Source organism: Dicentrarchus labrax, unplaced genomic scaffold, assembly GCF_905237075.1.
Source record: "Dicentrarchus labrax unplaced genomic scaffold, dlabrax2021, whole genome shotgun sequence".
In the NCBI taxonomy this organism is placed as follows: Eukaryota; Metazoa; Chordata; class Actinopteri; family Moronidae; genus Dicentrarchus; species Dicentrarchus labrax.
In genome coordinates this window covers 10,540,583-10,556,658 of record NW_026136705.1, presented here as the reverse complement: position 1 = coordinate 10,556,658, position 16,076 = coordinate 10,540,583, and the positions used below count along the sequence as shown (strand labels likewise).

The window sequence follows — 16,076 nt, the reverse complement described above, 5'->3', positions numbered from 1 at the left end:
CCACCCCAACAGTCTGTTTACAGGTCTTAGGGAGTGCTACTGCGCGTAGACTACAAGTTTAAAAATGAAAATTGAATTTAAATTACCACAGTGAGGGTAAACGTCAGTACACAAAGTACTGGAAAAACAAGGGCAGGAAATCGCCTCTAAAGCAACAGGGACACTATTTACTCAAGTCAGTTGTAACGGCCCACGAAACAGTCAATAGGTGAATGTTTGCTCATACTGTCTAATATGTGTTTGCTTAAAGATTCCCATCAGACACCTATTAAGACATATACAGTATATACAAAAAGTCTGCTTGGAACAACAACTTTGTGTTTTTTTCCACTTCAAATTCCTTAAAAAAGCATCAACTCCTCCTATCTCATTAAGAATTCAGAATATTTGAATATGCTAATTATATTTATTATGTTCAGTTACCTGCTGGACACAAGATGTCTCCTACTTCACTGTAAAGCCCATTCTCAGTGGATGTGCCCTGGTGGCTTCAGGTTTCTACATCACACTGTAGAAACTGCCAATTGGACCAGGATTCTGACTATTTGTGATGTCACAAATCGTGCTTGCTGACCCCACCCCTTAAAAATCAGATCTTCAATGTTCCAAGTAAAAAGGCTATAAACAGTAAATGAGCTGTTCTGTGCAAAGTGCAAACCATTAGCAGCTTAGCAGTCTTATTTGTAGCTGTTGACTAATGCAGCGACTAAGATGCATTAAAAGGGTGTCTTGGCTTACGGGGAAATGGCATAAATTGAGTTTGGGAAGTGTCTGTTCTCATAACAACTGCATGCCATGGTGAGTATGGGGCCGGTTTTACTTGCTCCCAAGCATCTGTAACAAATGACCATATCACTTTCATCAGTTTTAATCTGTTCCACTCGGCGTCTGCTTTAATGTTTCAAAAAAAGAGAAAAGGTCTATTCATAATTAGATGGAGTGGACTGCAGCCTCACAGGAATCAGTTGGAAACCCATAATGAATGTGATCCTGACCCAAGCACAGCCCATTTAAATGGATGAACAGAGAGAGCTGGAGAGGAGGAACGCAGGTTTTCCCATTGCCCACATATGCCCATTATGAGTGTGAGAGTGAGGGCGGACAAAGACAGGAAGAGATGAGTGTGTGTATCTTCACTGCCGGAGCGAGCAGAGGAGCAGAAGTACTTGGCTTTTACTTAAAAACTCTTCTATATTTCTGGCACACTCTACACTCGAACAAGCCAGACAGCTTTCCTACTGACTGACTCCCAGAGCCTAACTCCCGACCATGGCGGTGGTGCCCCTGCCATCTGGCCAAGGTTGAAAAACACTCCGATAATATCACAAGGGAGCGGCGGGCATCTTGAGTCATGTCTTCTCAAAATCGGCTATCATCTTTCATAAACAACCGCCTCTGTAGAAACTGAAATCTATCCATCTTTAAAATTCCCAAACTCAGTTTGAGAGCGTCGGCTGTTGTGAACAGAAGAATCTATTTACAGGGTGGGGGCTTTGTTTTTCCTGCATAAACATCAAAAAGGTCCAGTGACATAAGTGTGATAGATGTGCTGGAGGGTAAACCTATCTCATTTTCCCCACCTGTTTCCTGCCAGCACAGGGTTTTAGCCACCTTTTTGGTCTGACATAAACTGATATGACATACAGTAAATACAAAGCATGAGTCAGGGTACACAGCAAGAAAGGTTATCTGAAGATAAGGATAATCCTGATCACAATGGATTTAAAACCTGTTGTGGATGTCCACATGCTATTATCTGAGAAACAGTCCTAAAATGACACATTTCCCTACTGCAAGATGCTTCAAATATTCATAAAATATGCATAGGTATGTTTTCATTAGTGTATAATCACCTGAAAATATGAATTGTTGAGAAATATAAAGTTCTCATTAATGGATCTAAAAGGACTTTAAAGGATCAGTATATAGGGTTTAGTAGCATCTACCAGTGAAATTGGAGATTGCAACCAACTTGAACACCACTCGCGTTCCAAGTGTGTAGGAGAAACTATGGTGGCTGCAAAACTTGCAAAAAATGCAAAAGGACCTATCTATCTTGCCATTGTTTGGTCTGTCTGTTCTGGGCTACTGTAGAAACATGGTGGACTACGTAGAAGAGGACCCACTTCCTCCGTAGATAAAAATAGTTAAAGTAACAAATTTTTTTTTTATTATTTTCAGGTGATTACACACTAATGAAAACATAGCTATAAATATTATATTCCATTTCTGCCGATAGATCCTCCTAAATGTTACACACTGCACATTTATTTGGCTCATAATTGCCTAATTGGTGAGGATGGGTACTTCTATTTGTGCTGGTATTGATTTATAGTTCTCAGCCTTAAATATTTGTATCTGCCTTAAGGACAGTAATGTGATCACCGAATGATGTCGACACAGTATTTCAGACTGGACCCAGGTGGTGGACCAACAGACTGACAATAGCATCCTTAGTGCTCCGCTGATAGCATAGCTAAAAACTGTAAAGAGCACATTCTTATCAAAGCATGCTTAAACCTCGTCAATGCCTATACTTATCAGGATAACATTGACAGTTTCAAAAAAGTAGTAATGTTGGTAAGTCTTACATCAATAATAGGACCGAAGAATTGGTTGCTTACTGAATGCAAACGCTGCAACCATTTACTGCTTTGTGTGATGCTCTCACCTCCACCAGCTTCACAATGTTGATATGGTCCAGTTTTTTAAGGATTGCAATCTCTTGGTAGACCCTCTCCAGGGGTCCTAAGATTTTGGGCTGCTCTCCTTGGGCTGCCTTGGGTCCTCTTGGGGGTGGGCGACCTGTAGGCCACACACACACACACACACACACACACACACACACACACACACACACACACACACACACACACACACACACACACACACACCTTTACTAAATTATTCATTTGGTCATGATTTTTGACAAGTAGTCTGATCCAGATCCTCTATTAAGCATCAAGAAAATGACATAAAATTGAGCAATGATTGATACATATAGAACATGATGAGCTATACATGTGGCAGGGGGATTGTATGTATTAAAGCTGTGGGTTGCTTCTGTTTTGTGTGTGCACCTATGTGTTATCATTTCGTTTGTATGTGGCATCGGTAATTGTCAATGACCAGGCAACAACTCGGTACCAGTCAGTGTTGGCATAATGGACCGCAGATATGCCTATCCTATCTCTGATCTGTAGCTCTCCAACCACCACCTCCTGACAGTGTGAGATATACACACAAGGCCAGACACTGTCCAGTGACTGACATTAGGGATGATGGTGCACTTAAATGTGCCTCTCACTTACATCAGCACTGATGCAGAGTGTCCCACCCTCTGTCTAAGACCTGCCTACGCTTCGTGACCACACTGCACCTCGCGAGGCTTTTTATATGCCATATGCTTATGTTTTCCTCCATCCTCCATCAGGATCAGAGAACTCTGCTGGGGTGGTTCCATTTACACACGTATAGTTTTAAATATAGTTTTTAATCTCTGCCGATCCCCATTAAGCTAAAGCAGGATTTATAACAGCAGAAGATTTTTCTCCAATCAACCACCTCTTGGGATTAAGGATAATATCTTGAGTTAAAAAGAAAGTTTCTGAATGCTGTTAGACTAACTGTTGCCTGACACAATTATGAAACTTCAAGGTGCGACAAAATAACACTACAAGAAAAAAGGATGTTAAATTTAAAGTAACCACCATTGCTGCAAAACTTGGTTAAGTTACATGCAAAGCAGTTTCCTTCAGCCCCAGACATTGTTTATATGCTCATCATGACTGTAACTGTAGTCTCTCTCACATGGCAGTGTTAGTAATGTGATTATGTTACTTCTTAGTTAACATCCTTTGTAAACACTCATACAGACATTGAATTGTGTGAGTGTCTACACGACCAAATATGTCTCATCCAATGGTGTGGGTAACATGAAGTGCTGCTACTCAACAATAGACAAGTGTGCTGGTCTAAAGAAAGTCCAGGAAGGTATCAAGTGGGTTTATCTGTTATTAGATGGAGGTATGGATCCAGCCCAAACTGACAAACCTCCATCTTTCTCTTTGGTTTATTTCCTTCACCTTACTTACTTTTCTTAAACTTCATATTAGTTGTGATTGCCCATGAATCATGTTGTTTTCTCAAATGTCTGGTTCAACAGAATAAACAGAATAGAATATTACTTACGTGGAAAACCACACTGCTTCATTAACTTCTTCTTGGACACCACCTTCATGGCCTAGGAAAGTGGAAAATGATTTCAATCATACAGCACATTCACATACAGCCAGTGTTAACAGGAAAGTGAAGCCTGTATATAGAAGCATTTATCAATCAGAGAAGAAAACAGAACTAGACCTGTATGTGAACATACCAATATAAAAAAAATAAATAAACTTTTAGTGAAGACAAATGCGAATGTACATGAAAACAAAAAAATAATATAATGAAACAGCTTCAAGATTTAACTAGAAACATCATTGCTGAAACAACCCGCAGTGTTCTAAAATGTGCCTTCCTCACAGCAAGGACGCTTTAGTGTCAATGGATGTGTTACCTATGTTATTATCCTTTGTAAAAGGTCAGCAGAGAACAGAACAGATAAGTCTGAGGCAACTAAATCTTTCATGGAAAAGAGCATCTATCGGTTCTTTAAGGACAACTTTGTTTTTGTGTGTGTATGTGTGTGTGTGAGAGAGGCAGAACAGACTCAAAGTCATAATGAAGTCTCATTACAAGGAATTGGTCATGCAAAGAAAGAAAAGCAAGTAAATAACATTTACTGGGTTTCTAACTACTACAATATGCTGTCAGAATGTCGTTGTGATTTCACTGATCACTAATTCATGTCACGGTGGAACATTTTCTCCTACTTCAGCACCACAGACAGTTTTCAGTGATGTAGCTCAGTAGTTTCTTTTAAAACTGTGGTCGCCATGGCTATGACTGTGCAGAAACCAGGTTTGGCAAGAAAGCGCAGCCTCTCCTGTGCACAGTTTCCATGGTGTGCTGCCTGTGTGTGTGTGTGTGTGTGTGTGTGTGTGTGTGTGTGTGTGTGTGAGGGTAGTTAATGACTCAGCCACAGAGTCAAACAGTTAAAAAATGTCAAGCAACATTTTGAATTATTGCAGCTTTTCCGTTGCAGTTCATGTTCATGTCGCCATACTCGGACAATTATATTATTCATTGAATGATGATTGATGGTGGAGCTCCAGTAAATAGCTGCCATCTCAAAAGCTAAATTCTGACTGTGTAGGTAGGTGTAGCTGCGTCATCGCAGTTTAACTCGCATTAAATTCATTTTACCAAATATGAAATTTGGAATTACTATAATTTGCTTTTCAACAAAGCATGGCAATAACTGTGGGAAACGGATTGAAAATGAAATGGGGGTTCTTTTAAGGTCCAGTTCTTCTGATTATGTGCTCAGGAGGTGTCTGGTGTTGATCAAAGGCAGCTGAAGGCCCCACAGCAGGAAAAATATTTTGCAAGAGGTAGAACATAACAAGGTTTGAGTATGATTAGTTAGCAAGACTTCTGCACTGTTTGCTAAGAGATGAAAATTAAAAATGTTACACACAAGAAGTAAAGGCTGAGTGAGCTAACCTTTACCCAGGGCAAAGAGAAGACGTACCTATTGTCTGTCAGTTAGTTAGTGGCAATTTGAGTATTTTTTATATTTATATACAATTTTATATACTACAGGAATATGCAGCATGTAATATCAGTTGACTTTAATAAAGATTTTAAGGTCAGATTTTGACCTGCAGTACCTGTACAATACAGGCCCTAAATATTGGATAAAAATCATAGACAGCATTTAAAAAGGTCAAATGCTAGAGCCACCTTTAAGTACTAATCCTTAGCCTTTGGTCAGGGTTCCCACTCTTTTTAACAAATCATTTTCCAGGACATTGTACAGGACAGCACTTGCTTACAAACGGTAATATAAGCTGCGGTTTCGAATATATTGACTAAATTAATTTGGTCACAGCTCAAATCAAGTAGAATTTATTTTATTTTACATAAAATTCATCTTCTAGATAGTTAAAGCATTGCATATGCAATTAACATCACTGTGCTTGTATTTATCAACCACAGCAACAAGAAATGTAATCCTTATTAGGCTGTATGCATTTAGATATGAGACTTTTGCTCACAGTTCTGGAAAAGAACTCGATGCTGAAAAGATCATTGCAAGTCAGTTCCACTTTGCATCTGGTAAACCTGCTTTGAAGTGTCATACAGATCATCCTACCAGGAATTGGGCTTCAAACTAAATACACACCTAGGTTTATGCAGGTGGTCTGACTGAGGGGCTCAAATACAAATATTCCAGGACAACATGGATTGTTTCCAGGAAATTTGGTCATTTTAATCAATTTCCAGGTGTTTCCATGACTGGAAAACTAGTCTCTAAATTTTTCAGGATGCGCGGGAACCCTGTTGGTGATAAACAGTTTGCTTAAATATTACAAACAGTCTTCAAGCAGCTACTATGACAGAAATACATCAGAAGAGCAGCTGGCGTATCTTTTTACAGTGCTGTAGTGCAGTTGTTTTGTAGATGCATTTTGATGTGCTGTCAGTGCTAACCTCTGTGGCAAAAACATTGAGATTCCTGTCACTGCTTCACAATAAAAGCCAGTGTTTCACGAGCAATAGGAAATGTTGGGTTTGCATTAGCAGTTATTTAACAGAGTTTGTATAGCTGTAGGACAGTGAACAGTAAACAGTGAAGCTGATATCAATAAAATAAAATTACAAAGATGAATTCTGGATTACATGCTCAATCGTTTCCTATCAATCCCTTGTGTGTCGGTAGGCAATCTGAAACAGGGGCTTCAGGGGCCCTTTGTACACTGGGGCACAGAGGGGTACTGCTTTTCCTGTTCTAGGGAATTTTGGAAGCAAATGCAATTTACTGACAACAGAGTAAAGTATTGTTTCATTTCATTTAGTTGTCTGCAAACTTCCCTATGAAGTGACTTGGAGAGACACTTAGAGGCACTTACTGAGCAAATGAAACAGAAAAAAAGACTTTGCTCCTGCTACTAAGAGCAAATATCTGTGAATAATTAGCTCTTTAAATTCATCACTTCACTTCACCATTTTGACTGAGTGAATGAGTTGAGTGAAAGCTGTTCGAATTAGGTTTGTTTTGCCCCCCAGAGGTCTGCTTGATTGGCAGGCATCCCAACTGGATGCCTGCATATCAAGCTGTGAGCAGGGTAATTGTAGGACACAACAAACACAAGCAAGATTCAAAGACCTTTAGTAATCTGCTGATGTGTTGGACAAAAAACCTGATTTGGTAAGAGATATTCAAAACTATGGGAACCAGGTAAATACAGGTGAACTACTAGACCGTGCAGGAGCCTCTTTCCTCTGTGTGTGTAAGATGATATTTTTGCATACTGTACTTCCTGCAGACGCTCTGCATGCAAAAATCCAATCAGTTTTGTGTGAAACCAACTCAGATTGCCAGGAAATAGAATCACCCTTCCATGCCGTCATTACTCATCTGCTCTTCTCCTGATTCCTGTCTTTGTTATTTCAGATGTGTCTGTCATTTGAGCCAGCCTGCAATAACCCGCTCTCTGTCCCAGAAGGTAACATTTTCCATCAGTGCCAACAATCAGCATCAAATATGACAACACTTCCACACAAAGCAGAAACAAAGACGCAAAGTAGAAAACTAAATGTGGGCATATGCTCAGCAAATATGAAAGCTTTTTATACTTATGCACACAGAGAAATACTGGAGGCAGATGGGACAGACTGAGTAGGAAGAAAGAGTTGCATTGGACATAATCTTAATCCAAAATTTTCATTTTCAGGAATCTGTGGTTTTGGGCGATTCTGATAAAAAGAAAATCTCTGAGGCTCCATTTGCACTTGGATAAGAGCTAGATTTATGTACCGCACAATAATCATATGGGGGAGGTCGGGGGGGATGATGTGTGTTCAAAGCAGATAGCTTTAGTCAGGTTTTCATCCAAATGGAATGCAAATTTTAACCAAATTTCCTGCATCTAGATCATCTAAACAGTCCAGTCAGGTGCAATTATACCATTGCAATATGAGACCCTGATGATGTCAACAGGTTTTTTTTTCAAAAATTTTAGAGATCTCCGTCCAGAAAAAAGTTAATGTCGTGTATGACACTGGCGGAGAAGATTGTGGTTTCAGTTAAATGTTAATAAAGCAAACACACTCTGCCTTGTGCTAAAAGTCACTGTCAACTTTTCCAATATTAAACCAAGAACACAATCTTCCCTTAACTGAGTGCCGTGAGTTGCCTAAACATAACCATTCAAACGTTTATGCATGCTTTCGTTGCTGAAACTGAAAACTGTCATTTGACATTTTGCTGATATTTTGTCTAGCTCGTCTACGTGCAGTCCTATATTGATTTCCTGATACATTTTTCAATGACCACAAGGGGGAGACCGTATCTTTCCAATCATTAAATCCTAAGCCTGTCACCATGGCTGAAGGCTAGATTTGCCTATTGTGTCCCTCACAAAAAGAAGTTAAACTGGTCCAAAGAATGAGAGATCAGATGTTTGTTTCTTAACTAAATGCTTGCTGATGAGATCCTAGTATGTTTTTGTGCCATTTGAGTTTTAAGCGTATTTGATGATTCTTGGGATAATATCTTGAATCACAATATTTTGTCCCGAATTATCGTGACATGAAATTTTCATGGCATCACATGCCTAACATTCAGTATTACCATTTTACCACTTCCCAGATATGATAATTCATAACATTTCCTCATTATGTTAATAAGAAAAACGCAGTCTGAGCAGTATTACCTCTCTTACAAAATGTATTTGGTGTTCTGTAGTTTATAGAGGTAATTTCTGTGAGACAGGGTTGCACGCTGCTGCATGACTGAGTATCTCTGCAGGTCGGCGTTATTTAAAGCTGTGTGTCATCGCTCCATTCCAGAGGGAAAGTATATATATGTGTTTCCTTGTTATAATATTTCACTCATCTTATAGGGCTCGTCTGTGTCCTTGCATAAACTGCTGTTGTTTACCATTCTGCATCAGCCCATTTATAAGCTGCCATTTCAATATTGGGTTGTGTTTAGTCCAAGCGCCTACTGGCTCCAGTTCAAAAGTACATCTTAAACCCATCCAGTGTTGGCAGCCTAAATCTACGTGACTCATCCAAACACTTTCATTGTTGTTACTGTACAGGGCAGCTTAGTTATGTCCAAACATAAAACGGCTTACATTTGGATGGGCTGAGTTTTCAGAGCTTTTACAGGAACAAATCACCTTGATGGAAAGTGACCTCATCTCAGCGTGCCGGCTCATATCCAGATTCTCCCCCGCGAACTGACCTCAAAGCAGCCACCTGACACACCAAGCAACAGCAGCACTGCTTTGAAGATAGATAATAAAGTCTTGGATGCACTTTCAGTGGCACCAGGAGCCACTCTTGTTTCTTTTAAGGCGACTGATGCAATTTGAGGGGATGGAACTCGCAGTTTGAAAAACAAAAACAAAAACAATATCACTGGTGAGATCTTGTAAAGCTCTTCTGTGGCTGTGCGGCAGAGGGACAGCGTTTCAGTTTTTAAATCAGAAAGAAGTTGCTGAAATGTGAAACGTTTGCTTTGACTTACATAATGTTTGTCATCGTCCTCATTGTAGGCAAGTTTGACCACACCATAGGAGCCCTGCAATACAACGACAAAGACATTAATCTTCATATGGGGACGTAAATGTTCACAGCAACACAATATTCTGTGATAATTCAATGCTCTACCCGGTGTTGGTCAGCCCCCCACATTAAAACAAAGTGGGTCATCAACAAAACTGGTGAGGGATTCTGTTAAGAACAGACGGCAGCACCATACTGACAGAATTTTTTCGAAGGCAGCATCATTTCCACTCAAAAACAACATTTTTATTCTTTGGCAGCACAGAATGGCTCCTCCCACACACACACACACACACAGCCGCAGGAAGTGTGTTTTCCATCTTAGTCCTTTTTTCCTTGCATGGTTTCTTCTCTGAAGACTGCAAATAAGTAAGAAAACTGCTTGAGAAGCTGATCATACATAAATAAAGTGAGTTATAACGACTCTGTTGTCTTGTACAGACAAGACCAAAGCCAAAGCCTCAGGATTTATTCATCCTTCAAAGAAATTGTTCCTCATGGACAGAAAAAAATCCATTTGTGGGTCTTAGTCAACTCATGTAAGAGTGAGAATTCTTTCAAATGTATGTAAATCTCCACAGTGTTCCATGTTAACGCCTAACTTTCTCTATGTTTTCTAATGGAGATGATTTGATACCACGTTTTCCTTTCTGACCACAAAATTCAATATGTGACCATATAAATATCAGTCAGATATTATTTTTTTCCTCTTTAATGTCTACTACCTTGATATCTAACAATATCTCTGCTTTTAATAAGACCTTCAAAAGTGTTTTTACTAAAGATGCAATCTCTAAAAACACAAATGATGTGCTCCTACTCTTTTCAGTGTGCCAGTTTTCCAATCATCTCTATTGCCGTCACAATGAATTCCCCCATGTGTTAACCACAAAGTGTTCACCAGCCGTCACTTTGTGAAGTCCATCCAGTGTGCTGTCAGATTTAGAAATGAGACATGTTGCAGCTCAGTAAACTTAGAATTTTGCTGTTTATTTCCTCCTCCTCGTGATATCCAATCTGGTGTTTTTGTCACATTGAGACATTTATATTTCGTTAGCCATGCTATCCAGACTGAAATATTGGAGTCCACAAATAATGACTCTGGTGATCCTCTGAGTTTTCATCTTAACCAGATCCACCGTGAGCTTGACATCCCCTTCAGCTGTACTTTGTGTTTAGTGCTAATTAGCAAATGTCGCGATGCTAACATGCTAAAATAAGATAATGGAATTATAGACTGCAAAAACAATCAACATCTTAGCATTGTGAGCATGCTGACATTAGCTCACAGCACTGCTAGCATGGCTAACAAGACTCTCGTGCTTGATAGCAGGATATTTGCTTATTTATATAGTATAGCAGACTTCGAGCTGTCCTACAAAAGGTCAATCTAGCCAACAATGTAGAAAATTGTAGCATGAAATATGAAATAAGATTAGTGGGCTGTTTCGAACTAACAAGAAGTCAAGTGTGTAAAGCTAAAGCTAACTGTACAGAGGATGGACAGGTGGTGTTCAGCTGAGTAGTTCCAAAAACAAACCTTCCCGTCTACATCATATCATAATATTTTACTTGCAAATATATATCTGCAACCCATATAATAAAGACAGCTCGTGACTGTTGGTGTGCACATGCTGTGAATGATTTTGGTGTTCATTTTCTCACTTTACAGATAGATCGAGCAAAGGGTCGATCTTCCCTGAGCTGCTGCTATTTTCCCAAAAATCACTCGCTGTTAAAGAGAGGAAAGCAGCAGAAAGCCGACAAACTCACCTTCCCAATCTCGCTCTTCAGCTTATACTGGTTTAACTGGATACAGTCCTGTGAGGGGGGAGAGAAAAGGTAGAGACATGAGGAACTACATCACCAACATAAATGACCACCAGAGAGAATGCTTCTCATCATTTTCAAGCAAAGAGAATCAGGGCTGTCTTTGGTACCGGAACAAACTGTTCCCGCTCTGTGTGTATATGTGTTGAAAGTCATTTATTTCTGAGATGTAGGTAACGATGCAGTCTGTAGTTTCTGTTTACTGTCTGCAAATCCATTAGAGTGCTACTGTTTAAATGGCTGATTTGCAGTTCCATAGCAACCACTGCTACAGCACAGAGTCAGCCAGGGGCACTGCAGAGGAGAGCAGACCACAGCAGGACAGAGAGATGGGGGGAGAGGAGGGGAGGGGAGAGTTTGATGGTGGGGAGTATTTCACGGGGGTGGGCTGTGGGGGGTGCACAGAGAGCAAAGTCGGTGAGCAGAAAGTGAGCCATGATGTAAGTGTGAAAAAGAAGGAGATGGAGAAAATGGATTGAAAGCAGTTCTCTCATTACAGTAGGGGGGGCGATGGCTTAGCGTGTGTGTGTGTGTGTGTGTGTGTGTGTGTGTGTGTGTGTGTGTGTGTGTGTGTGTGTGTGTGAGCCAGACCAGTGCCTGAGGCTTGATACTGGAACGTGTTTACAGGATGAGAGGAGGTAGGAGAACACAGATGGAACACAACAGAAAGTACTGCACCAACTCATGTTGGAGGGCAGGACTTCTTGCCACCAGGCAAGGTATTTTAGTAAAATACGACATTGTATAGTGGGTTACATAATATGCTGGTTATGTAGCTCGTACTGAACATTGCTGTTAGTGCTGCAAAAGATGTGAGGATTGTGCATTGGAGGGTTATGAACTGTAGGGTATGATGGTGTGAAGTACTGTGGGCAGGGATTATGACAAAGGGTGAGAGATAGAATAGAAGATGGGGGGCTTTTGTAGGTGAAGCAAGCAGTGGGACTTGGAAAAAAGGATTGCTTTGATTGGTGGAAGAGAGATAAAGAGAAGAAAATAGGGCGGTGGAGGATAAAGGGAAAGGCAAATGAGGAGAATCCAAAGAAACGAGCAGCGGGAGGGATTGTCTGAGAGGACTTCCACTGGGTTTGCACAGTTTGTCGGCACATGCTCAGTGGGCGCTGCACTGCAGTTAATACTCTGTCAGGACTAATGGATAAAGGAGGGCCCTGCAGAAAGCCTTAAATACATCTGCCATACATGCACATGCACGCATGAAGCGAACTCAAATGCTCCACTGGGCCACAGTAAATCTCTAGAGGGCTCTTTCGGTCATACTGTCACGTTAGACTGCGACTTTACATTAACAGCACAGTCCTGCCATCTTCTTTCAGTATGTAACAGACCCATCTCTCCTCACCCAGCTTCCCTTCACATCTCATTTTGTCCTCTATTGTGTCTGATCTGTACCAAACCCTCCACGTCTCTCCATCCATTACTCAACAACTGATCAATATCAGTGCATAACAAATAGATCACTGCCACTGTTCCATTTAAAATCAATGACCACTCATTTCATTCTTTTGATGACTAATGCCTGCCTCAGGAAGTATGTAATAAAAAGGGGAACTTGTGTTAGAAAGTATTTAAAGCCTGCGAGTGTAAAGTAATTTCCTCAAACTGTCATTTCAAAAATGAATTTTAATAGAAGGGTGTAAGGGCTGTCACAAAATGAGGCCACTGCAGAAGATGTTTATTTTGTTGTTGTATGGAAAAATTGAAGAAAGGTGCAGAATGGACTTATGGTACAAGGGAGGAGGATCAACTAAAACAGGAAAGAGGATCTTTTTGATATTAAATGAACACACACAGATTCAGTTCTGTATGTGTGTCCAGTATCAACAGCACTGGATAATTATCTAGATAAGCACATCATTTAACATTCATTTTTGCTCAACGGGCTGCCAAAGTTAATAATTATTAAATTTCTTATGCTGCTAATTTTAATTCAATTCCATTTTATTTGTATAGCGCCAATTCATAACAAAAGTTATCTCAGGACACTTTTCAAATGGGGCAGGTCTAGACCGTACACTTGATAAAATTATTTACCAAACAGTTCCCACCATGAGCAAGCACTTGGTGATGGCGGCAAGGAAAAACTTTTAATAAACAGTTAGCCAAACATAATAGATACAATGTATAAGACTGTATGAACTTTTCACAAGACATTTCCAAAAGAAACTCATAAATGCAAAACACTCACAGTTTACACAGTTAACACATTGGTTTATCCGTCTCTTTCATCTGAATCTATTTTAGTGTCAGAGCAAAGATGTTAGACGTTGCAAGTGTGGCCATAAATCAAATCAAAAGCCACTACCGGTGAGGGGTGGATGATAGGGGAAAAATATGGAGCGGGACAAAGTTGAATGAATATGACATATGTAGGCAAAAAAACAAGAGTTTGCTGATGTTTTTGTGCTGACCTTTATCACACTAAAATTCAACTTGGATCCTTTTTTATTAGCTTGGTTCTCCTAATGATTTAATGATTGCTAAAAATTGGGGTGTGAACCTTTTCAGGCATGCCAGAAAAAGAACCAATGATGTAAAGTGATGGGGGACTATATCCGCAGTCTTATTTCTGTGCAAATATGTACTTTAAAGTTTAGCCAAAGCCAATATGAGGAATCAGCAGTCTGAGTTCAACAAATTAAGTAGATATCTCCCAAACTTTCAGTCTTTACCAAAAGTACCAAAAGTTTGTGCTTCCAAAGACGGTGTTTCCTTGCTGAGTGGGTGGGGGAGTATGAAATTTGGTAATAAAAAGACTGCTGAAGCCTTATTTTAGATTTGGAACTAATTTTCTCACTCACAGGACTGTGGATTTTGTCCTGTTATTTCAATTGAAACGGAAAGGTTTGAGGCTGGTATAGAGAGGATGAACAATTACAGCAACTAACAATTCTTTCAGTATTTGTTTTAAGAAATACTTGAAGAATGTGTACCCATCCTTTAAAAAAGGATAATAGAATATTTTCCTTGTTCAAATTTTTTTTGTTCCTCATTGTCTTTTATTATCCCATAATGTGGGTGCACACCCCTGTGATTAATGGCTATATAAATAAACTTGACTTGATATCCTGTTTTGACACAAATCATTATGCTCCCAAGTAGGAAGGCAAATGTTTCTGGGAAGGTTTCTACCTAATCCTTTTAACCCACAAAACAGAAAAGTGAATGTGTTCTAAAAATCCTCCTACTTCCCAAAGGAAGAGAAAATTATACACATTATGTGTACAAAATAGAGTCAAAGGCAAAAACAGATGTGATGAGAAAGTCAGAAAAGAGGACCAAAGAAGAGTTTCCTGCAACACACAAAGAAAACAAAAAGAATAAGAAGCTTCTGTTCTTTAGTTAGACCATTATATAAGCTATACACACACTCATGTGACTTTGTATGGGACTTCCCAATTTTTTATTTTTTTCTATAATAAGGGTAGGGAGATAACAGACACTGAAACCAACTATGAAAACATGCATTATGCAAGTCATTCTTATACATTTCCCCATTGCAGTAAGCACTGTATCAGTGAAGAAACTCAGAATGTCAGTCATAACGGATGTTTGTGTAAGCAAGAAATGTTTCTCTCTCTTTCTCTCTGCTGTGTCATTCTGTAGCTCCAGTGAGAGCAGGGAAATAGCAACATGAGTCCTTTTTATGGTTCAGTGCGAGAGCTGCAACTCCATTTTCAGATAGGAAAGGACACAATGACAGGACTGCGAGTCTGTGGCAGCAGTCTGTTACATTCAGAGGGGTTCCACATCCTGGCAGATGTCATGAATGTTTAATGTTGACTCTGAATTGGAAAAACTCAGAGTAAAATGGAGATTTGGGAGTCACCATAGCCACATGATACGTTTAGTTTTCATGGGTTAGGACAAACAGGTGCTCCATATTTTCAGCTGCATCTTTTCAATGTAATAGAAATAATGAAACTCATCGTTATTGATAAGCAATCGACAACTGTCTCCACATGTACAGTTTTTAAGTAATGGTTCAACATTTTGACGAATATGCTTATTCACTCTTGAGAGTTAGTAGATCAATACCTATCCAGTGTCTATATGCTAAATGTAAAGCTACCACCGGCAACCAGTTAGCTTAGCTTAGCACAAAATACAGCCTGGCATGGTCCAAAAGTGACACAATCCCAGCATCTACCAGCATCTCTAAAGCTTGCTGATTAACACCTAATCAGGTGGGTGCAAATACCCAAAATGTAAAGATGATACTTTATTACTACTGCTTTGCTTTACAGGAGGATGCAGGACTATGTGTGGGACTATTTCTTAGTAACTGATTGTAGCTGTTAAAATGTATGCTGCTCTGTTCTTAAAAACAATAAAATGTGTTTACAAAAAGAAAAAGAAAAAAAAAAAGTATGCTGACTACCAAAATGTATCACATTAATTGTGTCTGGTGTGTCCATCACTCCCTGAAACCCTTGAAAGCAAGGTGAGGCAGCAGGGGGATGCCTTTACCGAGCATGAGGATGTGAGGTGGCTGTGAACAGCCTACATCTAAACCTCAGAGTTTAAAATACAATAGCGAAAGT

General features: G+C 39.7%; 1 protein-coding gene across 2 annotated transcripts in view; it reads right to left on the bottom strand.

The window, feature by feature from the left end:
* camkk1a (calcium/calmodulin-dependent protein kinase kinase 1, alpha a) overlaps positions 1 to 16,076 on the bottom strand; it is a 60,156-nt gene that overhangs the window by 19,629 nt on the left and 24,451 nt on the right. For both annotated transcript variants that reach the window (XM_051400327.1, XM_051400328.1), the window contains exons 3-6: positions 11,458 to 11,505; positions 9,647 to 9,700; positions 4,192 to 4,243; positions 2,672 to 2,805 (exon numbers count right to left, since the gene is read on the bottom strand). In XM_051400327.1, the coding sequence (XP_051256287.1) occupies positions 2,672 to 2,805; positions 4,192 to 4,243; positions 9,647 to 9,700; positions 11,458 to 11,505 (288 nt within the window). The remainder of the gene's footprint in view (positions 1 to 2,671; positions 2,806 to 4,191; positions 4,244 to 9,646; positions 9,701 to 11,457; positions 11,506 to 16,076) is intronic.